This window comes from Lytechinus variegatus, chromosome 18 (genome assembly GCF_018143015.1).
Source record: "Lytechinus variegatus isolate NC3 chromosome 18, Lvar_3.0, whole genome shotgun sequence".
Lineage (NCBI taxonomy): Eukaryota > Metazoa > Echinodermata > Echinoidea > Temnopleuroida > Toxopneustidae > Lytechinus > Lytechinus variegatus.
The window spans coordinates 4,340,079-4,366,260 of record NC_054757.1 but is presented as its reverse complement, the minus strand read 5'-3'; the positions used below and the strand labels follow the sequence as shown (position 1 = coordinate 4,366,260).

The 26,182-nt window shown below is 38.1% G+C and overlaps 1 protein-coding gene across 1 annotated transcript in view; it reads left to right on the top strand.

The window, feature by feature from the left end:
• The window catches only part of LOC121405605 (Golgi-specific brefeldin A-resistance guanine nucleotide exchange factor 1-like), a 51,684-nt gene that overhangs the window by 5,127 nt on the left and 20,375 nt on the right, over positions 1-26,182 (top strand). The window contains exons 2-17 of the mRNA XM_041596537.1: positions 5,424-5,754; positions 6,966-7,032; positions 9,602-9,733; positions 10,366-10,484; positions 12,307-12,415; positions 14,219-14,322; positions 15,009-15,312; positions 15,723-15,898; positions 16,531-16,693; positions 18,145-18,229; positions 20,216-20,351; positions 20,988-21,179; positions 22,300-22,401; positions 23,364-23,558; positions 24,667-24,826; positions 25,689-25,807. Coding sequence (XP_041452471.1) covers positions 5,638-5,754; positions 6,966-7,032; positions 9,602-9,733; positions 10,366-10,484; positions 12,307-12,415; positions 14,219-14,322; positions 15,009-15,312; positions 15,723-15,898; positions 16,531-16,693; positions 18,145-18,229; positions 20,216-20,351; positions 20,988-21,179; positions 22,300-22,401; positions 23,364-23,558; positions 24,667-24,826; positions 25,689-25,807 — 2,280 coding nt within the window. The 5' untranslated portion in view covers positions 5,424-5,637. The remainder of the gene's footprint in view (positions 1-5,423; positions 5,755-6,965; positions 7,033-9,601; positions 9,734-10,365; positions 10,485-12,306; positions 12,416-14,218; positions 14,323-15,008; positions 15,313-15,722; positions 15,899-16,530; positions 16,694-18,144; positions 18,230-20,215; positions 20,352-20,987; positions 21,180-22,299; positions 22,402-23,363; positions 23,559-24,666; positions 24,827-25,688; positions 25,808-26,182) is intronic.

Sequence of the window (26,182 nt, the reverse complement as noted above, 5' to 3'; positions counted from 1 at the left end):
TTGCATTCAGAGTGACTGAAAAACTGACTCGTTGGAAGGTTAGAATGGACCCCTCCAAAAAAAAAGAAAAAAAAAACACAAAAACAAAACAAACTAAGAATTAAACTGCTGGGAAGAGACGAAGAGTCTAAGTGGACAGTGACAGTCTCCTAGTCGAGTAGACATGTGAGATGAGTTGATTTTTAATTAATGCAGTGCAAAATTCAGAGAAATAACTTACAGGACTGCTTATGAAAGTTGTCTGGTTTTCAAAAAGTATTCATCCATTTCTTTAGAGCGTCGCTTTTAAAGGTCAAGTCCACTTCAGAAAAATGTTGATTTGAATCAATAGAGAAAAATCAGACAAGCACAATGCTGAAAATTTCATCAAAATCGGATGTAAAATAAGAAAGTTATGACATTTCGAAGTTTCGCTTATTTTTAACAAAATAATTATATGAACGAGCCAGTTACATCCAAATGAGAGAGTTTTTTTATTATTTGAATTATGCAATATTTCAATTTTTACGAATTTGACGACTAGGACCTCTTTGCCTGAAACACAAAATGTCAAAATAATGGAATTCCACGTGTTTAGGGAGGAATGAAAAAAAAAATTTCACATGACAATGATGAGAAAATCAAAATATTTCATATTTCATATAATAAACACAAAATAAATAGTGAGTGAATGATGTCATCAGTTCCCTCATTTGCATACCGACCGAGATGTGCATACTGTTTTGTGAAATGAAGCGAAACTTTATAACGCATAACTCTTATTTTACATCCGATTTTGATGAAATTTTCAGTGTTATGCTTGTTGGATTTTTCTCTTTTTATTCAAATCAAGTTTTTGTTGGGATACACTTGTCCTTTAAAAAATGATTGAATAAACTTAAAGCGATGAATAAAACAAGAGACAAAATGAAACAAAGCAAAACAAAACTGCCGAATAATAACGACTTAAATGATAGTAATAATAATGATTATGATAGTAATAATGATGATAAAAACAACAATAATAATGTGACTGCTACAACAACAACAACTACTACGACTACTACTACTACGACTTTGTATTCTACTACTGCTGTTGCTGCTATCATGATAACAAAAATAGTAACGGCAATAATAAAAAAAATGGGTTTTAGGACAACTCCCCGAGAGGATTACTCCTCCGGAGGGCGACTCCCCCGGAGGACCATTCCTCGAGGACAAGCTTCCCGGAGGAATACTGATTTCAACCGGCACTCTTAATTGAGTGACAAATTAATGTACGTTCTTTTCTTTAAAACTTTCACCTTCTTGGTCTTCTTATTTTTTGGTTGTTTAAATGAAAAAAAATTCTAGGATATGTAAGATAGGATTGCCCATAATGAAGGTTTAATGTTCCAGGTGTAGGCCTATGTATTTCTATGATATTTCCAGTTTTCTTGTTAAACATTAAATGCACAAGATCATGTAGCAGAATAACCATAAAAAATAAACGTTAAATGAGTAGAGGTAATGATTAAGTAGTGTCAGTGAAATTAGGCAACGTAAGTTTCTACTGTAAGTATCGGAAACACCCCCCCCCCCCCGAGAGCCCTTTCATGCTAGCAGTAAGTGTTTCGCACGATTCGCGTGCTCACTACAGCTAGCCCACTACCGGGAAATGTTTTGGCTCTAACCCCCCCCCCCCCCCGTAAACAGTTTATCCGACAGTTACCATAGGATGTCAGATCGGATGGAAATATTGATGAAACGCTCCCCTGATGAAGGAAAAAAAATCGGTCTCGCGGGCCTTCGGTCTCGAGGCCCTCGGTCTCGCGGGCCCTCGGTCTCGCGGACCCTCGGTCTAGCGGACCCTCGGTCTCGCGGACCCTCGGTCTCGCGGACCTTCGGTCAAGTGGTCGGACCCCGAACTAGCTGTGGTTCTAGCGCTGAAATGTGGATGTGTCAACTCGATGACAATGTATGTGACCGAGATGCAAGTCTGCACACTTAGACTTACACATAGCTTTCATATCATGAATAATCTGTAATAATGTTCTTTAAATTTTCTGTCTTCGTATAATTAAAACCTGGGAAGTGGGGGTTGCACGACAGCCAAAATAAGTCTTAGTTTATTTTTTCCTGTTAACTTAACTTTTAGTTTTGGTGCATTTCAGTACAAAACAAAATAATCTTAATATTGGCCTAGTTCCTTTAATATATTTTTATGAAATAAAGACAAAAATTGATGAGCACATTTTTTCGCAGACGAAATATCCCACAAAAAATTTGCCCCCTTTTGGAAAATCCTGGGTCCGCTGCTGCGTTGAGTGTTGTCATCATCAAAATATTATTGGTGTGTTATCAATCAGTTGCAGAGAACAGGCCGAATTTATAACTTTGGGGTTGACATCGTGTGCAGACAGCGCACAATGCTAGTGTAATTGTAATGTTACTATGATGCTTCAAAACGATTTGGCAAAATCAGAGGAAGAATTCACAGAAAACGACAAAGCGACAAATTTCTCTCCTTGTCCCTAGTAAACAGCATATGCAAGCCGGTCGAGCCGCGTCGGCCTGCGCAGCATAATCGCATGCAACAGATGTTGACTTCTTCCCAGTAGATGGTGTACCCAGCGTTCTCGCCAGTGTATAATACGCATGGTGCAAACACCATGCGTGCGGAAATGGAGACCAAGTGGAACCATGCGTAAAATTTCAGCGACATGCGTGGAAAAATTAAATGGAAATATTCATTAAAAAAAATACACTCCCTGAACTCATCTTAGTGATATCAACTTAATTTATCGGGTTGCGCCGAAGTCCCACCAACTTAAGACCACTTACAGGCCTCCTACGCCACGGCTAGGAAAGTGGCAAGGCGCCCAGCTAGCTCGCGGCTGCTCGCTACGGTTCTCCTCCCGACTCCCTGGTCCTTTCATTCTCTCCCAGTCATCCATGACCCAACTCACTGCAGACATAAAAACCACACACACAAATTCTCTCCCCATCATCACAAGATCAACTCACTCAATATACACAATATACCTGCAAGCCTGCAAATGTGAAGTTGAAATTATTTAAATGATGCATTTAAAAAAAAGACTATCCATCATGAATGCCGTCCAAAGCCTCTCTTTGCAATTAAATTTACCCTGACCTAATTTCTCAACACAGGCCATGTAGCAGCCAAACCCAACACAGAATGAAAAGGGCGGCAATCTTGTAACCCCCCCCCCCACCGCAAGAATATCAGATTTCCAAACATGTGCTTCTCAAGATTGTGCAATACTAGCGGAGACAAAGAAAGTTATGTAAACAACTCGCGGAGGGTTGGGACTAGTCTTTGTTTTCAGTCACTTAAGAAAATGGCAAACTGGATAAAGGTGAAATACATCATTAAAAAATGATTGTTCGGAATGAAAAGACTAAGATTAAAGGAAATATGACTGAAAAATATCCATAGTTCAATCGCTAATTTCATTACTGACAGAACAATAATATGTGTTTTATTAACTTCTGGTCAATATTCCAATATGACAAGACTCCCATTTAAGACTAGCGAGCAAATGATGGTGGGGGGGGTTCTGGAATGAAACCCCCCCAAAAAAACTTCTCACACAAGTCACACACAAATCCCTATGTACTTTGATGATACAATCACAAGTGATTAACGCAACGCACGTGCTCTGTACTGGCTTTGCACAGTCACAGAAATACACACAACACACACGATGCATCACGGCATACACTGCAGGCTCCAAGCAGAGAAAGTTTGTCCTCTGCTCGAAGTAAATCATTCTGTCAGCTCCAAATTCCATGTTTTTTCTATCTCAGTGCTTGGATTCGGCGCTGGCTCCCAAGCCTACTGAACGGCAAGTAATAGCTCTATGATCTGTGCATTTATGTGCATTTGTGTGGGCTTAAAAATACGCCACAATGGGGCTTCCTTAGCGTCTCTATTTGATGAAAAGGCCCTCGCTTCCGCGCTCCGCACCCACCCCCCCAGGAGTGGCAGCACAAGTCCCCGACATGCGTGATTTTTTTTCTGGCGAGAACGCTGGGTGTACTGTATTGTGAATCCACCTAACCCTAAATCCACAAAATTTCCATTTTCGATTCATTCAGATGTTGTCCAAGTCAATTTCCATTTCCCACAATATTATGTGTTACATCCAAAAAAGTCATTTAAAAGGGTGATTTTTTAATGGAGTTTAATAAAAATACATACAGTACATGTATGTGTACTCACATTATAACTTATCCAGGAGACTTAAGTTGTAGCCAGCCAAATTGCCCACTTTTGCAAATTTATAGCTCATTTTTGTCAATTTTAGCGAAAGTAGCCATCTAATCTTTAGTTCAAATTTTTACCAAGATTTACTCTCCAATATCTTATTAAGCAGTCACCTGAATTGCATCCATGTTGGGCATCATTCATGTACATTCAAAAGCACGCTAGCATAAATTTTGATTGCCAATTTTCAGTCTGCATCAAATTACAGCAAAGACAAAATCTGATTGAGACTTTGAGCGATGATTTTCTGTGTCAAGATCAAAGTCAAAATAGAGCTTTTCCTGTGCCTGATATGAATGAGTGAAACTTACATGGATGACATGTAGATAATAACTAATACCCTTTTTACACAGGCTAAAATTTCCTTAACCCCGTACTATAGGTGGGGCTAAATTGCCATTTAGCCCCACCTATAGTACAGGGTTAAGCTTAGCCCACTTTCTTTTTACACAGCATTTTTGCAAAGTGGGCTAACCCCACCTTTAGTACGGGATTATTTGGCCCTGCAAAAAAGCAGGGTTATCCCAGCAATTGCGGTGCTAAGAGCGATAGTATGGGGTTAAGATCGCTAGTGTAAAACGAAAGTGGGCTAAGCTTAACCCCGTACTATAGGTGGGGCTAAATGGCAATTTAGCCCCACCTATAGTACGGGGTTAAGGAAATTTTAGCGTGTGTAAAAAGTGTATGAGTGAAGTACTTGTACTACGAATGATCGACAAAAAACACTAGTCCGGGGTTAGCGAGTTTTGTGTGTGAAAAGCAAGCATTCCTTATCCGGGGTTAGCAATAACAATTTGGCATGTGTGAAAAGGAAAAAAAATAGTACGGGGTTAAGGATAGTACGGTGTTAGCGATAGTCCGGGGCTAAGAAAGTCCTGTGTAAAAAGGGTATAAGTCTGGGTGAAAATAGCTAAAATTGGTCTGCTGGAATCAGTGGAATGGACAAAAATGGGCTTTTGGGCTTGCTACAAAAGAGTAAATGCTCGGACTATGATAAGCTGTGTTAAAAATACAAACTCCCATATAGTGTGTGCATTTTTATATATGATGTTGTATTCTGTATTGTTTGGAACCTGACATTTTGGAAGGTATACCGGTACATGTATTTCGAACGAAGCTCCTTCAAAAAAATGACTTGTAAATTTTCTCCTTTTTCTCTCTTTTGATGCAGATCAATATGATAGCTCCAAGGATGTAATGGTTTATTGCGCTGTGTGGTGCTCTCTTTCTCTCTCTCTCTCTCCTTGCAAATAACCTATTTGGGTTATTTGGGTTACCCCGACTCTTGATTTCCAGAGGATAAAAAACTTAGTTCTGTACTCTGGTTCCCGTTAGAGGCTTATATTGCTATTACTCCTGCTGAAGGGACGCGTCTTCGTCAGAAAATGGCGGCTTTTAAGATCGTTCCACCAAAGAACGGCATCTATGTCGTCCAAGGAGAAATGCAACTGGTTGTCACGGCAATGAGACGGAGTTCAAGATGGACGACCCATCTCCCCCAGGTGAGTGAATGTTGTGAATTGGGCTGTAGGAATACATTAGTCTTTGCTCTTTATTCTCTTTTTTTAATAAACATGTATGTTTAGTAAACCATTTTAAGTTTTTAGCTCTACATGTATCTAGAGCAAATTTTTTAAAGTAACCAAATGAGTAGACATTCTTTTTTTTTTATATTGCTACATAAATGTTCCATTTTCTATATCACATCTGAATGTTCTGCCTGTTTATTTAGACAAACTGGTAATGGACAAAAAAAGTAATTTGATGAAATGGATAATAGGCAATTTGATTACATGCATTTCATACTGAGACAAAACATGATATTGCAAGTTCAATTACAAATCCAGCTTAAAGGGGAATGAAACCTTTGGAACAAATAGGCTTGTGTAGAAATAGAAAAATCAAAGAATAAGAATAAAGAAAGTTTGAGAAAAATCGGACAAATAATGAGAAAGTTATGAGCATTTGAATATTGCAATCACTAATGCTATGGAGATCCTCCTATTGGCAATGCGACAAGGATGTGTGATGTCACTGATGAACAACTTTCCCTTTGGTGGACTATAAAATACCCTCAAAATGCCTCTTTTTGCTTTTTCTTATGATGATACAAACTCTATCCATGATGTATTCTTGAAAAATATGTATTACATGCCCTCGTGTACAAAGAACACATGATCTATGGATAGATGTGATAAAAGAGGCAATTCAAGTGAAATATATACTAAAGTAATGGGGAGAGTTGTTCACAAGTGACATCACACATCTTTGTCGCATTGCCAATTTGCTATCTCCATAGCATTAGTGATTGCAATATTCAGATGCTCATAACTTTCTCATTATTTGTCCAATTTTTCTCAAACTTTCGTTGATCTGTTTCTTTGATTTTTCTGTTTTCACACAAGCTATCTTGTTCCAATAGGTTTCATTCTCCTTTAAGTTCCAATATTAATTTGTAGTTCCTTGATGAGAGAAAATATGTTTGTTGATTTGCGTTCGACTACAACACAACCAATTAGCCCTATTATGCTTGAATTTGGTACACAGTTACACTTGATTTGCAACTGAATGCTACATGTAGTTTCTTGTGATGCTCCGTACATACATGTAACTACAAGACATACACATGTACATGTATGATGTGTCCATGAATATTACCAGAATTGGAAAGAAATTGTATTGTTATGTAATTTTTTTTTTTTTACCATGACAGGAAGAAGAGCAAGATCCATTTTTAGTAAGCTTCTCAAGATTGAAAGTAATCCTCAACAGCATTGCAGGTATGTTAAAATTCTTTTGTCTGTACTCTTCCAATTAAATGAATGTGATGTTTTTAAACGGATACTCCAGGCTGGAGATATTTATATCTCAATAAATAGAGTAAAATTCCCAGAGCAAAATGCTGAAAATTTTATCAAAATTGGTTAACAAATAACAAAGATATTGAATTGTAAAGATTGCATTATTCCGGTGAAACAGTCCTAGGCATGCCTTCATGAATATTCATTAGGAGGGCTGATGATGTCATATCCCCACTTGTTCTCTTGTATTGTATTATATGAAATTAAATATTCAAAATGTTTATATCAAGAACTAAAACAACTGGACTGACAACTGATTTAGTGCATTAGTTTTTTATTTCTGCAAATTATTTCATCATAATGGAGACAATCATTTACACACTTGTGAAAAAATAGAAAAACTATGATTTTATGTATTAAATAAATAAGAAAAAGGAAAGTGGAGATGTGACATCAGCCCACGTAATGAATATTCATGATGACGTGCATATAAGTTTTTTTCACAAAATATTACTAAACTTCAAAATTCAATAACTTAGCTATTTGTTATGCGAGTTTGATGAAATTTTCAGCATTTTGCTCTGTGAATTTTACTCTATTTATTTAGGTATAAATGTTTTCAGCCTGCAGTACCCCTTTAAGGAATGTGATCTGAATGTATTGTACACTATGCTTTTTTAATGCCAAGTGCAGAATTGTGAAGATCCCAAAGATGAGTGAATGAAAGGTTTTTTCTCGCCTGCATAGGAGAGAGAGACTAAAGGCGCTGCTTTTCTGACAGCCAGATACATGTATGTAATAATAATAATATGGTATTTATACAGTATAGCACATGATATTCATGATCTCCATGCGCTTATACATTCAACATTCCTCAAAGAAAATGAGGAATAGTATATTCCCTTTTTTCTTGACTCTGAAAGATGATAAAATCTAAGGCAGTCTGTGTAGATACATGTATCATAGTCCTGCACCTTGCAAATCCATTATAGAAGAATTATAGTCATTACCTGGAGGATCTTAGTCTTCATTCCAGTCTTGTTTATCAATCTCCTATGGAGATTAGGGCCCTGTATATATGCAATAGCTGTGTAGCTATTAATTAATCTGTGGTGAAACTAGGCCTGGGTCAATACGTTTACAAAATATCGCGCTCCTGCTACAAAAAAAAAATGCTAAAATTTCACATTTTACATCTTAAAATCCATGAAATGGCAATCTATTTTCCATAATTCCTTGAATTTATTTTGATTTAGCTGAAAACTATTAGAAAAATGAAGAATATTCACCTCTTTCCCCGACTCTGATTTGAACTTACTCTCGGTAAATATTGTAGTCCCACATGTAGACTTCAATGGTGTTGCCATGAAAATCTACATATGGGACTACAATATTTACCGAGTTCAAATTCAAATCCGAGTCGAGAAAGAGGCAATTTTTTTTTTGTAGGAGCGTGATTTTTTGCTCTCCTTATTTTTTTAGGAGCGCGTTAAGAGCGCCAGCACGATCGCGCTCCTCAAAAATGAAGGTCTGATTTCATGGTTCATATAAGAGAAGGAAAGGAAATCGACTACTGTAACCCCCATCCACGAACCCCCCTCACTTTTTGTTTTATTTGTACCATGTGCCCTCTATTAATGTACAATGTACCAGTACATGTACATGTATGTGAGAAAACGTGTTTTTAATAACTGAAATTAGCATCCTGGTGACAAATTTGCTCTTTAATCAAGAGCATACAGCCAAGATTGGTTGCAAGTGTCATGCTATATGGTGCAATACATGTACGTGTTCTCTAATTGCTAATACAGCCTTGTAGGGTGATGATTATCAACCAATGCTGCGATGGTATAACCACATGCTCCTCTGTCACTTTGGCTGTGGCTATATATATGCATTATTAAAGGGGAAGATCACCCTGAACACTTTTCAGAAATGAGGAGGAAAATGCCCAGGGGGAAAAGCTTGGGAAAAACATACTATAAATATGTTTGGCTAGTGTTAAATAAAAGCTTTGGACCCCCCCACCATATGTTTGACCATTGACCAGTCTTTCAAAACCACCCTTTTTTTGGAAAAATCTGTGTTTTTGATACCCGTAACGAGTGTATGCGCAGCCTGCATCCAAAACTAAAAAAACACCTCTTTAAACATCTTTTTTTGGTCACGCATGTGTATAGCAATATATTTGACTGGCCTCCCCCCCGGACATTCAGTTGTAATGATGTAATGACAATATCATCTTAGTGTACCTATCCTTGTTAAATGTATTGGATATATAAACTAAGTTCTTGTAATCTTGCAGTTAACTCCCAAGTATTTGAAATGTCATTATTGTGAACTTTTTTTCTTTATAAAATCTTTACATTGTTTTCAGTATTAAAAGCACCATTTATGTGTCCTAAAAGGGACTGTTTGTTTATTTTTATTGGATAACAAACAGTCCTTTTCAGGACTACATACATGGTGTTTATCGCAAAACTTCCATAATTCTCTCCACCATGAAAACAAGTAAAGATCATTTTCATATTGTTTTCCCCTTCTGCAGATCTTGGTGCCATAGAGCCTAATGTGTTTCTGGGCCCATTCCTGGATGTGATACGTTCAGACGACACAACAGGACCTATTACGGGGCTGGCCCTTTCCTCCGTCAACAAATTCCTCTCCTACGGTCTCTTGGGTAAGGCTCGCTTTGTTTAATGAAAATTGTATAATAATTGTATGATATAATTGTATAATATTATGCAGAGATCCCAACTGCTCTTTTTTTGTTGCTTATTTGTTCCTTTTCTTGGCTAAGGATAAGGCAATATGTTTTCTGCATCTTTAATTCATGTTTTTTAACATAACTTTATTTAATCATGGAGTACAGGTATGTGCCATACTTTTGTATAATGCAGAAAAAAATGTATGCAGAAAATGGACCAGAGTGTTTAAAACAAGTGAAAGGTGTACGCATATTGTTTGAGACATGATGAAAATGAAAATCCATAGTTTATTGTTCGAAATAGACATAAAATGAAATACTCAGAAAATTTGCTTTGCCCAATTGATTGTGGGCCCGGCAGCCGCTGTGCAGCGCCATAACGACAAGGCTCTTTCCCCTTAATCATTGGATGCCAAACAGGGCAGTAGCAACTCCCATCTTTGAACATCTTTTGGTCTGACGTGGCCGGGATTTGAACCCCCGTCCTCCCAGTTCTGAGACGGACGCTCTACCAACTGAGCCAACACACCAGTTAAAAGATATTGCTTTTCCAGCAAATCGGCACATGTAACCTATATGTATTTTCCCAAACATTTACATTCCAGATGCAAACATAGATGGAGCAGCCCAAGGAATTGAGAACATCGCCGATGCGGTCACTCACACCCGATTCGTCGGCACCGATCCCAGCTCCGATGAAGTAGTCCTCATGAAGATCCTCCAGGTAAATTCATAAAAGCCAGGGGAGCATTTCACGAAGCAGTGGTTTCACCGACTTGTGTTGCAAGCTACTAGAAATGCTTGCATCTGATTGGCCGAGAGCAGATTAGTCGGTGAAAATCACTGATAAAAACTCTTCATGAAATGCCCCCCAGAAAGGGAGTGACTCAATTCCGGGGGGGGGGGGTGTTTCACAAAGATTTAAGTATGACCTAAGTCGCACTTAAATGCATGACGCATGCATGATATGCAACACGCAATCTGATTGATGGATGCAAGGTAGTGCACATCATGTGCACTGCAACTGGGAGTTTAAGTGGGACTCTAAGTCACACTTAAATCTTTGTGAAACACCCCCAGGTCTTGATTTCTTTTTGAGGCCCACCACACAGAATCTTAAAGAGAGAACAAAAAGTAGATTCTGTGCTAATAATTTGAACCACAATATTTTAGCTTTTGGCTACAGGTCACTATCCATAATTTGAACACATTTTTTGTCTCACCTGCGAAGCAAAGTGAGACTATAGGCGCCGCTTTTCCGACGGCGGCGGCGACGGCGGCGGCGGCGGCGTCAACATCAAATCTTAACCTGAGGTTAAGTTTTTGAAATGACATAACTTAGAAAGTATATGGACCTAGTTCATGAAACTTGGCCATAAGGTTAATCAAGTATTACTGAACATCCTATTAGAGTTTCATGTCACATGACTAAGGTCAAAGGTCATTTAGGGTCAATGAACTTAGACCATGTTGGAGGAATCAACATCGAAATCTTAACCTGTGGTTAAGTTTTTGAAATGTCATCATAACTTAGAAAATATATGGACCTAGTTCATGAAACTTGGACATAAGGTTAATCAAGTATCACTGAACATCCTGCATGAGTTTCACGTCACATGACCAAGGTCAAAGGTCATTTAGGGTCAATGAACTTTGGCCGAATTGGGGATATCTGTTGAATTCCCATCATAACTTTGAAAGTTTATGGATCTGATTCATGAAACTTGGACATAATAGTAATCAAGCATCACTGAAAATTTTGTGCAAGTTTCAGGTCTCATGATTAAGGTCAAAGGTCATTAGGGTCAATGAACTTTGGCCGAATCGGGGGTATCTGTTGAATTACCATCATAACTTTGGAAGTTTATTGGGCTAGTTCATTAAACTTGGACATTAGAGTAATCAAGTATCACTGAACATCCTGTGCACGTTTCAGGTCACATGACCAAGGTCAAAGGTCAATGAACTTTGGCCGAATTGGGTGTATCTGTTGAATTACCATCATAACTTTGAAAGTTTATGGATCTGATTCATGAAACTTGTACATAAGAGTAATCAAGTATCACTGAATATCCTGTTTGAGTTTCAGGTCACATGATCATGGTCAAAGGTCATGTAAGGTCAATGAACTTTGGCCATGTTGGGGTTTTTTGGTGAATAACCATCATATCTCTGTAAGTTTATTGGTCTAGTTCATAAAAAGTGGACATAAGAGTAACCATGTATCACTGAACATCTTGTGCGAGTTAGAGTAGTATTCAAAGTCAGCACTGCTGCTATATTGAACCGCGTGATGCAGGTGAGACGGCCAGAGGCATTCCACTTGTTATTCTAATATCTTACGTGATCAAGTGGCTTTGATTTTAATACCAATTTGTTAGTTTTTATGCCAATTTGATATATGTATTGTGAGGTGAAGTTGTGAATACAAGATGTTCTTCTGTTACTGCTAACACTGGTGAGAATCCAAATGTCCAATGAAGCTGTCTGTACAATCATGCTATTCATTTTCACATTATGCAACCTTTTTCTCTTACGTTTTCTAGGTTCTGAGAACATTGCTCCTGACGCCTGTTGGAATGCTTCTGTCCAATGAAGCCGTCTGCGAGATCATGCCATCATGTTTCCGCATCTGCTTCGAGCTCAGATTAAGTGGTATGTTCAAATACAGTCTCTCAGATCTTTCCTGCCAATAAAGATTAACTTCTGTAACGGCTAAAAGACCACTGCCCGAATTCATAAAGGTGGTTTCTAAAACCATCGGTCGAACCCATGGTTTATGCAGATTTCCTGTATAATTTATGCTTATTTACTGCTTATATTAGAACATGTCCATTGCTGATGCGCGCTTTTGTCACATTGCGCCGAATTGACGCCGTTGCTGTGGTTATCCATGCTATTTTTTTCATGAGTCCACTGTGTTGAACTGATGAGTCCACTCTTCAAACATTGGACTGGCGAATAAAATAGCGTATTCAACCATGGCAACAGGCGTCAATTTGGGGCAATGTGACAAAAGCTCGCATCAGCATTGGACGTCTTGTTGATATACGCAGTAAATAAGTGTAATTTATACAGGAAATCTGCATAAACAGGAGTTCAATCCCTGGTTTTCAGAACTGCCTTTGTGAATTCGGGCCCACATGTTCTGTTTGTTCTCAATATTATTTTTCATTATAAAATGGGGATATGGATTCGAAAACAAATGATTTGCTGAAATGTATCACATGGCCTGTCATTTACTTAAGCTAACAGAAAAAAATTGCTTATGTTTTGTACTTATTATTATTTGTTTGGCGTCACCTGTGCCTGGGAGGCGAAAAGCGAACTGAATCACTATGACCCGCAGGTCTCTCCTCCCGATATAACTGATTGGGGGGAATGCAGGTGGACCACTACACCGGGGTTTCCCCCTACTCTTATACGAATAGTCAAGTGGGTTCTTAACATGCAAAGGTGGTGACTCCTCTACACAGGGCCTCCATTTAACGTCCTATCCGAGGGACGGAGTGTTTTCCATTGTAACATAGCCTGCATCTATGAAACATGGGAGAGACGTTTACACACAACGCATGGCTTCAGTCATCTGCCCGGGGTGGACTCGACCCCACGATCTTTGGTTCGACGGGCAGACGCGTTACCGACTGAGCCAACACCACTCTCAGTACTAATGACTTGTTCTATCGAGCAGCCATACATGTAGTTCTTGGATAAGGATGGTTTACCAAATAAAAATCTATATCTTTTTCCAGGGTTGGGCTCAATTACTTTCTTCAATTACAATTACAATTATGTAATTGAAGAAATGTTAAATTACAATTACTTTTCAATTAAATTGCATTTTTTTCAATTACAATTAACAATTACTTTTGTCAATTACAATTTCAATTTTAATTACTTTCTAGAAAAGTCATAAATGAAATCAATTTGTATTCTTTACATAGTACCACTTGTTTCAACATAATTCTATTAAGTTACAGAGATACTGACAAGATGAAAGTTAAAAGCAGGGATTCTGCCTGTTACTCTCTTTGATGCTGAAGCATTTACATGGAAAAGGTCATGAAATTAAATAATGAATTCAGGAAGTTTATTCTAAAGTAATTGAATGTAATTAAAGTTAATTGACAGTAATTACAGTTTTTTCAATAACAATTACTTTCCCTTTCAAAACTTCAATTACAATTACAATCACTCAAAAAGATGTTGTTAATTGATCAATTACCTTGTAATCAAGCCCAACCCTGTCACTATCTTATAAAACATAAAACACATCATTTTGCTTGTGTAGCAGAATAACTACAAACAATTATTTGATTGATATTTTTCAATGATGTTTATTAGATTCAATTTAATTTAATTAAAATTCAATTGATGTATAAATGAAAATATCAGGTGATTTCCTCATGTACACCAATATACTTTACACAAGATCATTGTTTGTTTCTTTGTTGATAGAACTCTTGCGGAAGTCAGCTGAGCATACGCTAAATGATATGGTTCAGTTGCTGTTTTCAAGACTACCTCAATTCAAGGAAGAAAAGCTGTCGGGAATCAGAAAGGTAAATTAGCTCAGACGGTACACCCACAACAAAGTTTTCAGAATCATGCATTTGTCTGAATTTATTGACTCTAATTCTCAATGGAAGATTAAGGATTTTGGGCCTCTATCACAAACCTTACTGATCGACTATGCAAGTGGTTGGTATCACTTATTGCACATAATGATAATTTTAATCAGTTGTAAAATTAGCCCTCTGATTAAGCACTAGGCTCCTACTTACATGGTCGAAGTTTAAAAAAATTCGATGATGGAATGTGAATAGTCCTTTACTCACTTACCCCCCCCTCATGTGTATGAAATACATTGAAGAAAAATATGCTAATTTACAATTTACATTAAGAGAAAATCCATTAAAGTGATAGAGCCCCGTTGATCTGGCGCTGCACAGTGGCTGCCGGGCGTACAATCAATTGGGCAAAGCAAATTTTCGGAGTATTTCATTTGTCTATTTTGAACAATAGAAAATAAAAAAAATGTGGATTTTCATTAAAGTCTATGATGAATATGAGGATTAGAGATATGAAGCCACATGCAGGATTCCTGTGTGAAAGGCTTAGCCCTGACTTTTTGCAAGGTGCCTCAGACACGATCCCTCTCATGTTCGGGAATTATTTCTGATGAATGGATTTAAATGGATGTCAATTTCTCAAATCTGAAATTCATCTGTGTTTCTTCCAATTCCAGCTGAAGATGCGAGCTGGAGGCATCGGAGACTCCTCCAGGAGGCGTCGGTCGCGCCAGTCCCCCAAAGTCAGGCAGGGAAAGAACCGCCTCTCGACCACCCCTATCGAGGAAACCGCCTCCTCGGCGTCCCTCGCCGCACCCTCCAACGGCCCCGCCCCTACTACTGCTGCTACATCGGGTAATCCTCAGGCAAATGGACCACACTCGGGTCCTGCGTCCCAGGCGCAGGGAGCGGGGGGATCAGAGCAGTCCTTGCAGTCTGTAGGTGTTGCAGAGAGTATACCAGAGGAAGGTCCAGGAAGAGGTATGTTTGGGGAAGGACATTCAGTGTAACCTGTCTATAGTGACCACCCAAGGGGAACACAATGTGACCTTGATAGACAGGTGGATGCTATAGACAGGTTCTTTTTCACATAATTTGCCACCAGGGAAATGGTGACTGCTAAGGTCACTATAGGCAGGAAGCTGCTGATACAGATTTGACTTAGGATACAGATGGATACTGACAATATCATATTTATACGGCGGCTTAGCTACAGCCAGGGTAATAATATACCAAGTATCAAAACGCAGTTGAGTATATGCACATAAATAACTGCACTATATAAATGGACCGTATTATTATTATTATAAATGTATAAGGTCTGTAAAAAGAGTACATATATCTCTAATATACATAGTAATGTGCATAATATATCCATGTGTCCATTACAGATAGTGCAGATGAGTCGCAGTCAGCTCAGGACCCTGACAGACCTTCATCCTTAGCAATACCGGAAACGGGAGAAGGTGGAGTGGATGGAAAGGATGCCTCGGTGTCGGAATGCGAGACACCTCAGATGGGCGGAGTCATATCGGTGTCTGGTGAACAGCGAATGGACGATGGCAAGGTAGGAGCCTCAAATGAAATGATCTCAATACAGAGCTGCCAAGAAGTATGGATTTTCTGTATTTAGCACTGAAAAATGAGAAGAATACTGCTGATTTCGTGCGAAACACTGATTTCTAAAGTTTCATTTTGTTGTGTTGTCCTAACGTGGCCGCACGTAGCAGGGTGGAGGCAGTTGGCCCCCAGATATTTTGAACAGTAATGCATACCTGCCAACTGTCCGTATTAAATGTGGGCAGTCCAGGGGACCTGTTGCATAAAAGTTGAAATTAAAAGGTACATGTACCATGGTAACTTCGTTCAACAGCCAATCAACATTAATGATTCCATGCAAGTTACCATTGGGTGGCAAAGTTACCATGATGGTAAGTTTTATGCAATGGGGCCCGGGTTTGGTTGAGAGAGCTACTTTGACCACTGTGCCCATTCTGTATTAGAATTCTGACTGCAATATCTCTTTAGCCTCTGTCTTCCCATTTTTCTTACTTTCTTGGTTCCAGGGTTGGTAGGTTATGTGCATATTTCATTGGATAAGCATCACTTGAGTATGAGGACAAGTAAATTTAACAAAAATCATTCGAAATGCATAATTTCCCCAAACGCATTTTCTACTACTTTTGCTGTCCTCGCTAGGTTGAAGATGGCAAACTTTCTTCTGGTGACCAAGAGAGGGCGGACTCCGGTTTGGAAGGCACGGAGGACACAGAGTCCAACACGGACTCTGCATCTTTGCACGAATCGGAGTACGTCAATCCGCAGGGGATTCGCTTCACACCTCAGCAGAAACAAAAAGACGGTAAGGATGAGCACTTCTGTTACAGTGAAACCTGTCTGTATTAAATCAAGGGAGACTGGAAACATGATCAGCATTAACTCTTTGCCTGCCACGTACACTTTTCCCCCCCCCGCGCCACATTAATTTTGGAGTGCCGTATGCATTGTGTGCGAACTGTGACATGAGTCGTCGTTGGCAGTCCGCTGTATGTGCCGCGAGTCGTCCGTGGCGGGCAAAGAGTTAAATATTGCGAAACCAGTCACTCAACTGCCATTTTGTTTTTGTCAATGTTGGTGACGTCCTTCCCTTCCCATTGATTTTGTACATCGTGAGCACACACACCCTTGAGAAAGAGAGGTGACAAATTTCTTGATAAAGGCCAACGTGATGAAAAAAAGAGTCTACCATTCAGGGCTCTTGTTTAGAAAGGATTGTCCTATTTTGGGGACACTTTTACTGTACACTCAGAGAAAAAGTGCAGTTTATTTTTATATTGCTTCAGTAAAATCATCATTTTTCATTTGCAAACGTTGGGAGGTCCGTTAGTCTACAAAACCTTTTCATTATTCTGAGTCAATGTTTGTTTTTTCCTTTCCACAATAGCAGGCTCACCAATCCCCTACAGTCTACATAGTTAACTTTTTAAGACTGACAAAGTTTCTAAAAGTATCAGTCAGTGTCCTGTACATGTCTTCATTTGACAGATAGCTCCAGATGTCTGTTGCAGAAAGAGATGAATTAAAATGCAATTGAAAAATCAAGCACAGTTCCCATATGCTTACATTTGTTTGGTTGGAAATCAAGTTGCTTTTGATTGCAACTCTTTCTGCAACGAGGTTTTGGGATATTGATTCATGAAAATTTTTCCTATTTCTGACTGACAAATATTCTTTTTTTGTATAATTGATTTTTTTATAGAGAAAATGAGAAGTATACTGATGATAGTTCATGCAAAATACTGATTTGTAAAGTTTCAGTTTTATGGGTTCTATGGTATTTCTTTGAAAATACACATTTCCACCCCAAAATGCTGATTTTCAGCTATTAAGATGCTGAAGTATTCTTGTTCAGGTTGGCAGCACTGGTGTTTTGATATTGATATTCATGATCAGCATATCAACAAACAAAAAGAGAAAAACAATGACTAAATACTAATTACAATGCTCAAAGTGAATAAGTACAAATTACATGATAATGATAATCTTGTACATATTTCCGTCCGTCTCTTGTATATAGGTTATGTTAATTAGTATTGGAACTAAGTTTAGGGACTTGCCTTTTTTACAAGCTCTGCTTTTCTTAGCAAGTCAGTTCAGTTGATTTATCCTCAATATTTGTTATGAAGTTTCATTGAACTGTATGTATTATATTGAGGATGTATTATTTTGAACATGAATTTACACTGTTACTTCGATTATATCATTTTTTTGAACGGAAATAAAGAAATCTAAATCTTTTCTTTCATCCCCTAGGATCAGGACCACCAATCCCGTATGGTCTACCTTGTGTAAGAGAACTTCTCAGGTTTCTAATCTCTCTCATCAACCCTTACGACAGGTGAGTATTACCCAAGAATGATTTTATTCAAGGGCTTGAAGGACAACTAGAAGAATTGGCTAGAAATCTCTGTTTGATTGTATCGGGGGAGGGGGAGAGGTTCATGAAAATTGTCAGCACTGACTACATTGTCAGCTCTGACAATAAGCCAGTTCGCAGTTCCATTCTGCCCATGGTCAGAGGAAGATCAGTGGTACTAAAGTGACATGGCAGTTTAAAATTTGATGAGATAGGCACCAACTTTGGTGTCTTGATTATTCATATATTCTTTTGAATTGTGTTTTTCATTTACATCCACAAAATGCGTCCACGAACGACTGGTATTTCACAGTTTGCCAAGTACATTGTACAGCATGCTATGATATACATTCAAAGTAGAAATGCAACAAATACCTTCATGGAGTGTTCGTTGTTGTGCTATTTTAGTCACCTGGTATAATTCAATTTCTTCATCCTGCTATGTAATGCATGTATATGTTATATCTTGCTTTGAAATCTGCCTATCATAATGAAAGAAATGAAAGGTCATTTGACCAAAATTGTCCATGATGTAACTACGAACTGGTCTATTTTAGTGAATTCCTTGGCTATCATTGGCTGAGAAGCACTGGGGAGTATTTCATGAATGAATTTTATCAGTGATTTTCAACGATTGGCTCTCAGCCAATCAGATGTAAGGATTTCAGTAGCTTATAACATTGACTATTTGAAGTGCTCCCCTGGCCTCTGACTGTTACTTTTTTTATTGCCAAAGCTGATGATTTAGTCAGTGCTGATCATTTTCATGAATTACATTGAGTTGAATTTATCAGAACATCATTTGCATCTGCAATTACTCTGTTTGAAACAAAAATACAAAGTAATACGAAATATATTTATTATTTGAGGAACATTTTAGGGGAAAAAATAACACAAGGCTGAACAGAACATTAAAGGGGAATCCAGCCTTGGCCTTAAACAGTTGTGTTGGGAAGGAGAAAAATAAATTAAACAGAATGGTGAAAGTTTGAAAGAAATCGGCCAAGCAGTAAGAAAGTTATAACTGCTTTAAAACTGAAATCACTAATACTATGTAGATTTCAAATTGGCAACTGGGTAAGTAAATTATGACAAGGGGCAAGGACAACTTTCCCATAGGCCATGTACTTTATTATCAGGGATTTGTGGTTTTCTCCTAAGTACCCATTCCCCGGGGGCAGTAATCTAAATATAACCCAGGTAGTATATTGTTTTATGTCCTCATGAAAGAAAAATACAATTTGAAATAAAACTTTTGGGAAAAAGGACATTTTAGCCATAATATGTATTGGAGTCTATGGAAGAGTAGTCCTTGCCTTACATCACTATGACATCACATATGCGGCCAATTTGAAATCTCCATGGGTAAAGTGATCACCAATATTTACCACTTTTAAAAGTTCATAACTTTCTTGTTGTTTGTCCAATATTGTTCAAAACTTCACCTATCAACTTGTCTGATTTTTCTTTTCCTTATAAAAACAAGTTTTTATTTGGGTTGGATTCCCGTTAAATACAAGTGATTGTGAGTTGGATATGTAGCAATAAATAGACATGGACAAATACCTATCAACATAAATACTAGCATTTGAATAATATTGACAATGATTATTAGTATTATTATCACCATTGTCATCATCGTCAAAATCCCCTGGGGCCCGTTTCACAAAGGACTTGCAACTGTTGTAACTTTGCCATTCAATGGCAACTACCATGGTAACAGGGCTTAGCAGCCAATCAGAATCAAGGTTACCATGGTAGTTGCCATAATGGCAAAGTTACAATAGTTGCAAGTCTTTTATGAAACGGGGCCCTGATCTAGTTGTTCTGACTCTTGTTTTGCAATCCAAATTCACAAATGGGATTTGAATCTGTGGTTTGAAACCATGTATTATGCAGATTTTCATGCCTTGGTTTATAAGTACTAAAAAGTTGATGATTTATTGAATTTCTTTTTTTTTTTTGTAGGCACAATACTGATCTGATGATGCATATGGGCCTCAGCCTTCTGACCATCGCCGTGGAAACGGGATGCGATCACATTCCATCCTTCTCCACCCTCATCGCTCTTGTCAAAGATGATCTGTGCAAAAACCTCTTTGCAGTGAGTTTAATTATGATAAATTTAAAGGTATTGTTTAACTTTGTGAGCAGCCGATTTAAAAAATTCTCAATCCAAGATGAAACATGTGTACAAGTGCATGTATTAGAACTAATAAATCCTGAAAACAACCATTATTGAGAATGAAAAGCTAAAACTACAAGGCAAACCCCGATTTTGTAAATAGGCGTCTTATAGACGCCTAAATAGTACACACAAGTGTATGGGATGAAATTAAGATGGTGTTTCCGGTCACTTTATATTTCAATTTTTGAAGCACTAAATAATGATTTTCGAACGCAATTTTTTCAGGGCTTCATTTTTGTAACATATCACAGACACAGGTGACAAGTGTGACCTTCTAGCTCAGATTTTTTAAAAGTCAAACCAATGTTAACCAATCACTTTAACCCTAAAACGACTGGGCTATTTGAGATATATTGAGGAAGGGGGGGGGGCATGTCTGCAAGGTTGTAAGATTTTGCTGACCATAGTTAAACCATGGATTTAACTTCAAATCAATACCCAATTATGAGCATGGGCAGAAAAGGTTATCAATCTTCGCAGAGTCCATATAATTTTGTTTCATCATGTGGGTCTACCATACTAAAATAAAACATTGTATCCCTTTCACCCCAGCTTCTCCAGACAGAAAGGTTGTCCATCTTTGCGTCATCTCTCCGGGTTTGCTTCTTCCTCTTCGAGTCGATGCGCACCCATCTCAAGCTCCAGCTGGAGATGTTCATCCAGAAGCTGACAGAGATCATCGTCTCCGAGTCCCAGCGGTACCCTTATGAGCAGAAGGAAATGGCTCTGGATTCGCTCGTTCAGGTAGATTCTTGGCATTTGTAAAGGGTTTGTTCGGATTAAAGGTAAATGCTAGTTTTGGTAACGATATCAAAGTGAGTTCCTACAGAATCCAATGAAATGACCACCAAAGTGTCTGTTTGTATAAATAAAAAAATATGTGCCAAAGGATTGTGGAAGAAAATGTGTAATTGCTGAGAAATCAGCAAATAAGCAAAGGATTCGGGTAGAGCGTCGGGCCCGACGCTCTAAGTAGTAATTATACATTGTCCCACGTGCGCTTATCTGTGTTTGGGATCTTCGGTGTGAAAATTTTTCAGCGTAGATTTCGAGATTTCACAAAATTCAGTTAATGTAACAGTACCAGATCTAGATCCTCGATGATATACTGACAATTAATCCTTGTTTTACAGACTGTCTCATGAAATCAGTGTTTACTGCAACTACTAGAATTTCTCTTTAATCCGATGCATCAAAGCCTATAGTATCTCGTAAAACAGAAAAGATAATGTAAATACTTATTTAGTTTGGGTTTTGTTTTTATGGCGATGATTTTTTTTATGCACTGACATTGTAACCCCCCCCTGGCTAATCGCATATCCCATTGAAAAAGCCTTCGTTCTTCTTGAGCTTCCTGTTAGGACTGCCTTTGGTTACAATGCTGAATGAGTCGGGTGCATTTATAGTAGTACAGCTCTTGGCGGTTTCTCGTCAAAAAAAAGTTTACAATTTTAAAAAATGTTTTACATTCAAAATGTTTTACTTAAATTTATTTTACATTGCACCTCCCGATAAAAATTATACCACTGGTGTTCGGAATGCAGTTGCAAAGAAAAGGTTAAAAGCTAATCATAACACAATCTTAATTGCTAGTTCAATGAAAACAACAAAATAATTGTTTAAAAGTGCCAAGTGGCAAATTTTCGTTGAAATTTTACCATTACCACTCAGTTTTACCTTCTGTATTTTTTTTCCAACTAATGAAAAGGAGTAATTGTCGATTTGAGAATCTAAAGCAGATATACCCTTTAAAGGCTGTTGAGAATATCAAAGGGTCAATATTCAGATGCTTCCAAGACCTTGTAATTTGTTGTACATTTCTTGTATTGCTTTTAATGACTGAAAATGATTTTTTTTCTTACAGTTGTGGAAGATTCCGTCCCTTGTGTCCGAACTTTACCTGAACTACGACTGCGATCTCTACTGCAGTAATCTCTTTGAGGACCTTACCAAATTGCTTTCAAAGGTAGGATGTCTTCTCATATTCATTCTATATCAGAAATGTTTTGAATTATTTACATTTATCTACTTTTGCCACTCTCAACCCAGCTTGTAAATGGGTACCCAGACGGAAGAAATTCCTTGAATACTCAAATGCCTGATTAGGTAGCTGTGCTAAAGCCAAGGCTATGGCACACTGCTTAATATAGAAACATTGTAATAAGTGCTTTATAAATGTTGGTTATTGTAATCATTATTAAGATTGGCTGGCTAGAGTGGTTCCATGACATTTGCTCTGCCGACAATTGCTCCTCTGTTACTTCCATACACTAATGGAAGGACCAACTTGAACCCTGGCTTTAACATTATGCCCTACCCTGAACCAAACATAACACCCTATAGCAACCCATACCCTATATCTTAGAAGAAACAATGCCCAGAGTAATTGTCAGCAGTGCAGATGTGGTGTCGGCATCTCGAGTAGCACGATACATGTCTATTTTTTTTTGTAAAGAAGTAATGCGCTTGAAATTGGAACAACAAATTTTGTTTTAAACATTAAATGCTTAACTTCAATGACAATGATACAAAGGAACAGTTGTCAATTTCCATTTTCGTTAACCACACATTTATGAATTTATTAAACTTTGAAACCTGGCGGGAGTATGGATAATTGAGTTGTTATTATATCTATTGATTTTCAAGTAACTCGATTTTAAGGACCATTTAAAGCATGATTAAGCCTTCTGATTAATTTGGAATGGCATCTGGGCAATTCCCTGAATGATAATTTTTGTATGCTGACGCTATTTTTACTTAACTTCACAAACTGTTCAAGCGATGATCATTGGAGAGGATTACAAGTTTTTTATGAACTCAAATTTCAGGAAGGTCCCCTGTATCGGGGGTTGAATGTACATGTACTTTATGGAATTACTCATCTGTACTCTTTATTATCTTGCTTTCGTAATTAATCTTATCACCCAGAATGCATTTCCAGTCTCGGGTTCACTGTACACCACTCATTTTCTCTCGCTCGATGCTCTACTGGCGGTCGTCGACAGCATCGAAGCCAGCTGCCAGCAGAGGATCCTGTCGACGATGTCCTCGTTGACGTCGGATGCCACGGAGAGGTTTGCCACCACTGCCCCAGACTCAGGTGTCACCATACAGGTCCAGGAGGTAAGTATTTCTTGATAGAACTAGTTGATGTTTTATCTGACAGTTACCATGATAACATCGCATCTCAGCCAATGAAAATCAAGGAAAGTTGTCAGATCTGACAACCTGTCTGCCAGAACAAAAAAAATGTTGATGAAATGCTCCCTGATTTCCAAGAATCACCTGTTTATCAGAGAGGGTACCCAATGCTGAGATCATTAAAAAAAAAATTATTTTTAGCAGGAAATCATCTGTCTCAAATAATCACGTTGTCAAGCAATAAACTGACATCTTTAAGAGTGCAGTGGGATGACTTTAATTTTTTTGTAAAGTGTAAAAACAAAGGGATGAAAAATAGAAGAGAGGAAGATATAAGGAAAAAAAACATTGATTATCAAAAAAATAATTATTTGAGAAAACAAATAGTGTGACCTTGATGGCATATTGCCCCCTATCAAAGTACTGTGCCATTGCCCCTGATATGGATTTAGTCCACATTGTGGTTTTTGGTGTATCCTTGTGCAAGAATTTAATGGAACACATTCAAACATTTTGCATCTTATTTTCCGAAAAATATGTTTTTGCTTCACTTTTGGGATGCATATTCTCCTTTGCTTAGAAAGCTACAGATGAATATAATACATCACCTCAGTGGGGGAGTGGGGTGTTAATGTATTTTCTTTCTATGTTGACAATGTGTGTAGAAGAGAGGAATATATAAGGAAAAAAAACATTGATTATCAAAAAGATAGATATGTTTCGTGGAAGAGCCGTGGTGTAGTGGTTCTGACTCTCGCCTTGTAAACAGAGGGTCGTGTGTTCGAATCCCACCGCGGTCTAGCGTCCTTTGGCAAGGCGTTAATCCACACTTTGCCACTCTCGACCCAGGTGCTAAATGGTACCCGGTAGGATGCGAAAGATATTGTATGTTTGATTTTGCCAGCGCCATAATGTGGCTGCGATGAATGCAAGGAATGCTCCCCAGGGAGTGGAAATTGTGCACTTTTCGTGCTTGATTGAAATGAATCCAATGACCGGGGTAATAATATGCTGTAACGCGCTTTGGGCCATTCTGGGAAAAGCGCTTTATAAAAATTGGCTATTATTATTATTTAAAATCCTTGTACAGCCCAATGAAGAGAATGACTCCGAGAGCCCGTCGCATCATGAAACCTCGGACTCTGAGTCGATCCGTGGTGACCACTACGCCAACGTCGGACCTCCTACCACTGGTTATGCAATGGGGCAGATCATGGCACATGCCCTCAAGGAGAAGGATGGCTCACCAGGTAGGTGGTGGCTCTTCTCATCTACTGCTTTGTTCATTGTTTTAAAGTATTTGATGAAAAAGGAAATGAAATGATGAAAATCCATATTATATTGTTCGAAATAGACATGAAATGAAACACTCCAAAAATTTGCCTTGCCCAATTGATTGTGGGCCTGGCAGCTGCTGTGCAGCGCCAGATCGACGAAGCTCTATCCCTTTAAAAACGGTAGCAGCAACTCCCATCTTTTAACGTCTTTTGGTCTGACGTGGCCGGGGTTTGAACCCCCGACCTCCTGGTTGTGAGGTGGACGCTCAAATCCAATGATGCTTATGTATGATTACTGGATATAACAAATTATATATAATAAAAGTATAACATATGAAGGCTTATGTTCTTATGAGGAAAAACATGAATATATCTTTTGGAAGAAATGATATTTCAGCAAAAATATGAATTTTGATGAGGAAATACTAATATTTGAGATACAGAGGCCGGCATTCTGATGTCAGGTTTAACTTAGACCATGGTCTAACTCTGTGCTAAAATTATGGGAAGCCAAAAGTGTCAAAATGTTTATTAAGTTGTATGTTTCCTATGTTTGCTAATCTCTTTCCTGATTCATTGATGATGAAGACAATCATCTATTTATACTTCCTAGACAATTAGGAATGATTTGAGAGCCAAATGAGCTGAAAGATGATATCTCTACTGTAAGTGATTTATGTAACAATTGGCTATCCATACTTAAACCACAACTTTAAACCTGAGTTCAAGTTAAACCTGACTTCAAAATATGGGCCAGTGTTTACTTGCCCTTGGAAAGGTTGGTACCACTGCTTATTATTGTATCTTTTCCATTTCACTTTCCACTTGAATAAAGGCAAAGAGCATACATTGGACAAACCAAAGACGACACCAAGCAGGAAAAGGAGCAGGTTTTCATCCTCAACCAACTTACCATCCCTGGAAGAACTAGCTCAGCTCAAACACAAAAAGAAGGTTTATATATATTCACTTGATATGCTTGTTAACCATAAATTATCAGAGGGGGGGAGGGATCGGGCTCAACATTTTTCACAATTAAACTATAATATGAATAACTTTTGCTGTAATTTTTAATCACATTTTACCTTTCAAGCCTCATGCATTTTTTGAGATCAAATTTGCGACATGAAAATTTTTAACAACCACTTTTTCGCATCAATTTACATGTTAATTCTATTGAAAAGGTACTGTGCAATGAAGTTTGCTGTAGGATTAGAACTATCCAGATTTAGTCATTGCAGTCCTGCCTATTACTTTGACCAGATAACATTTTACATCACAGCAAAGAATTCTTCTGATTATCCAAGCATATACAATTTTGGAACGGTA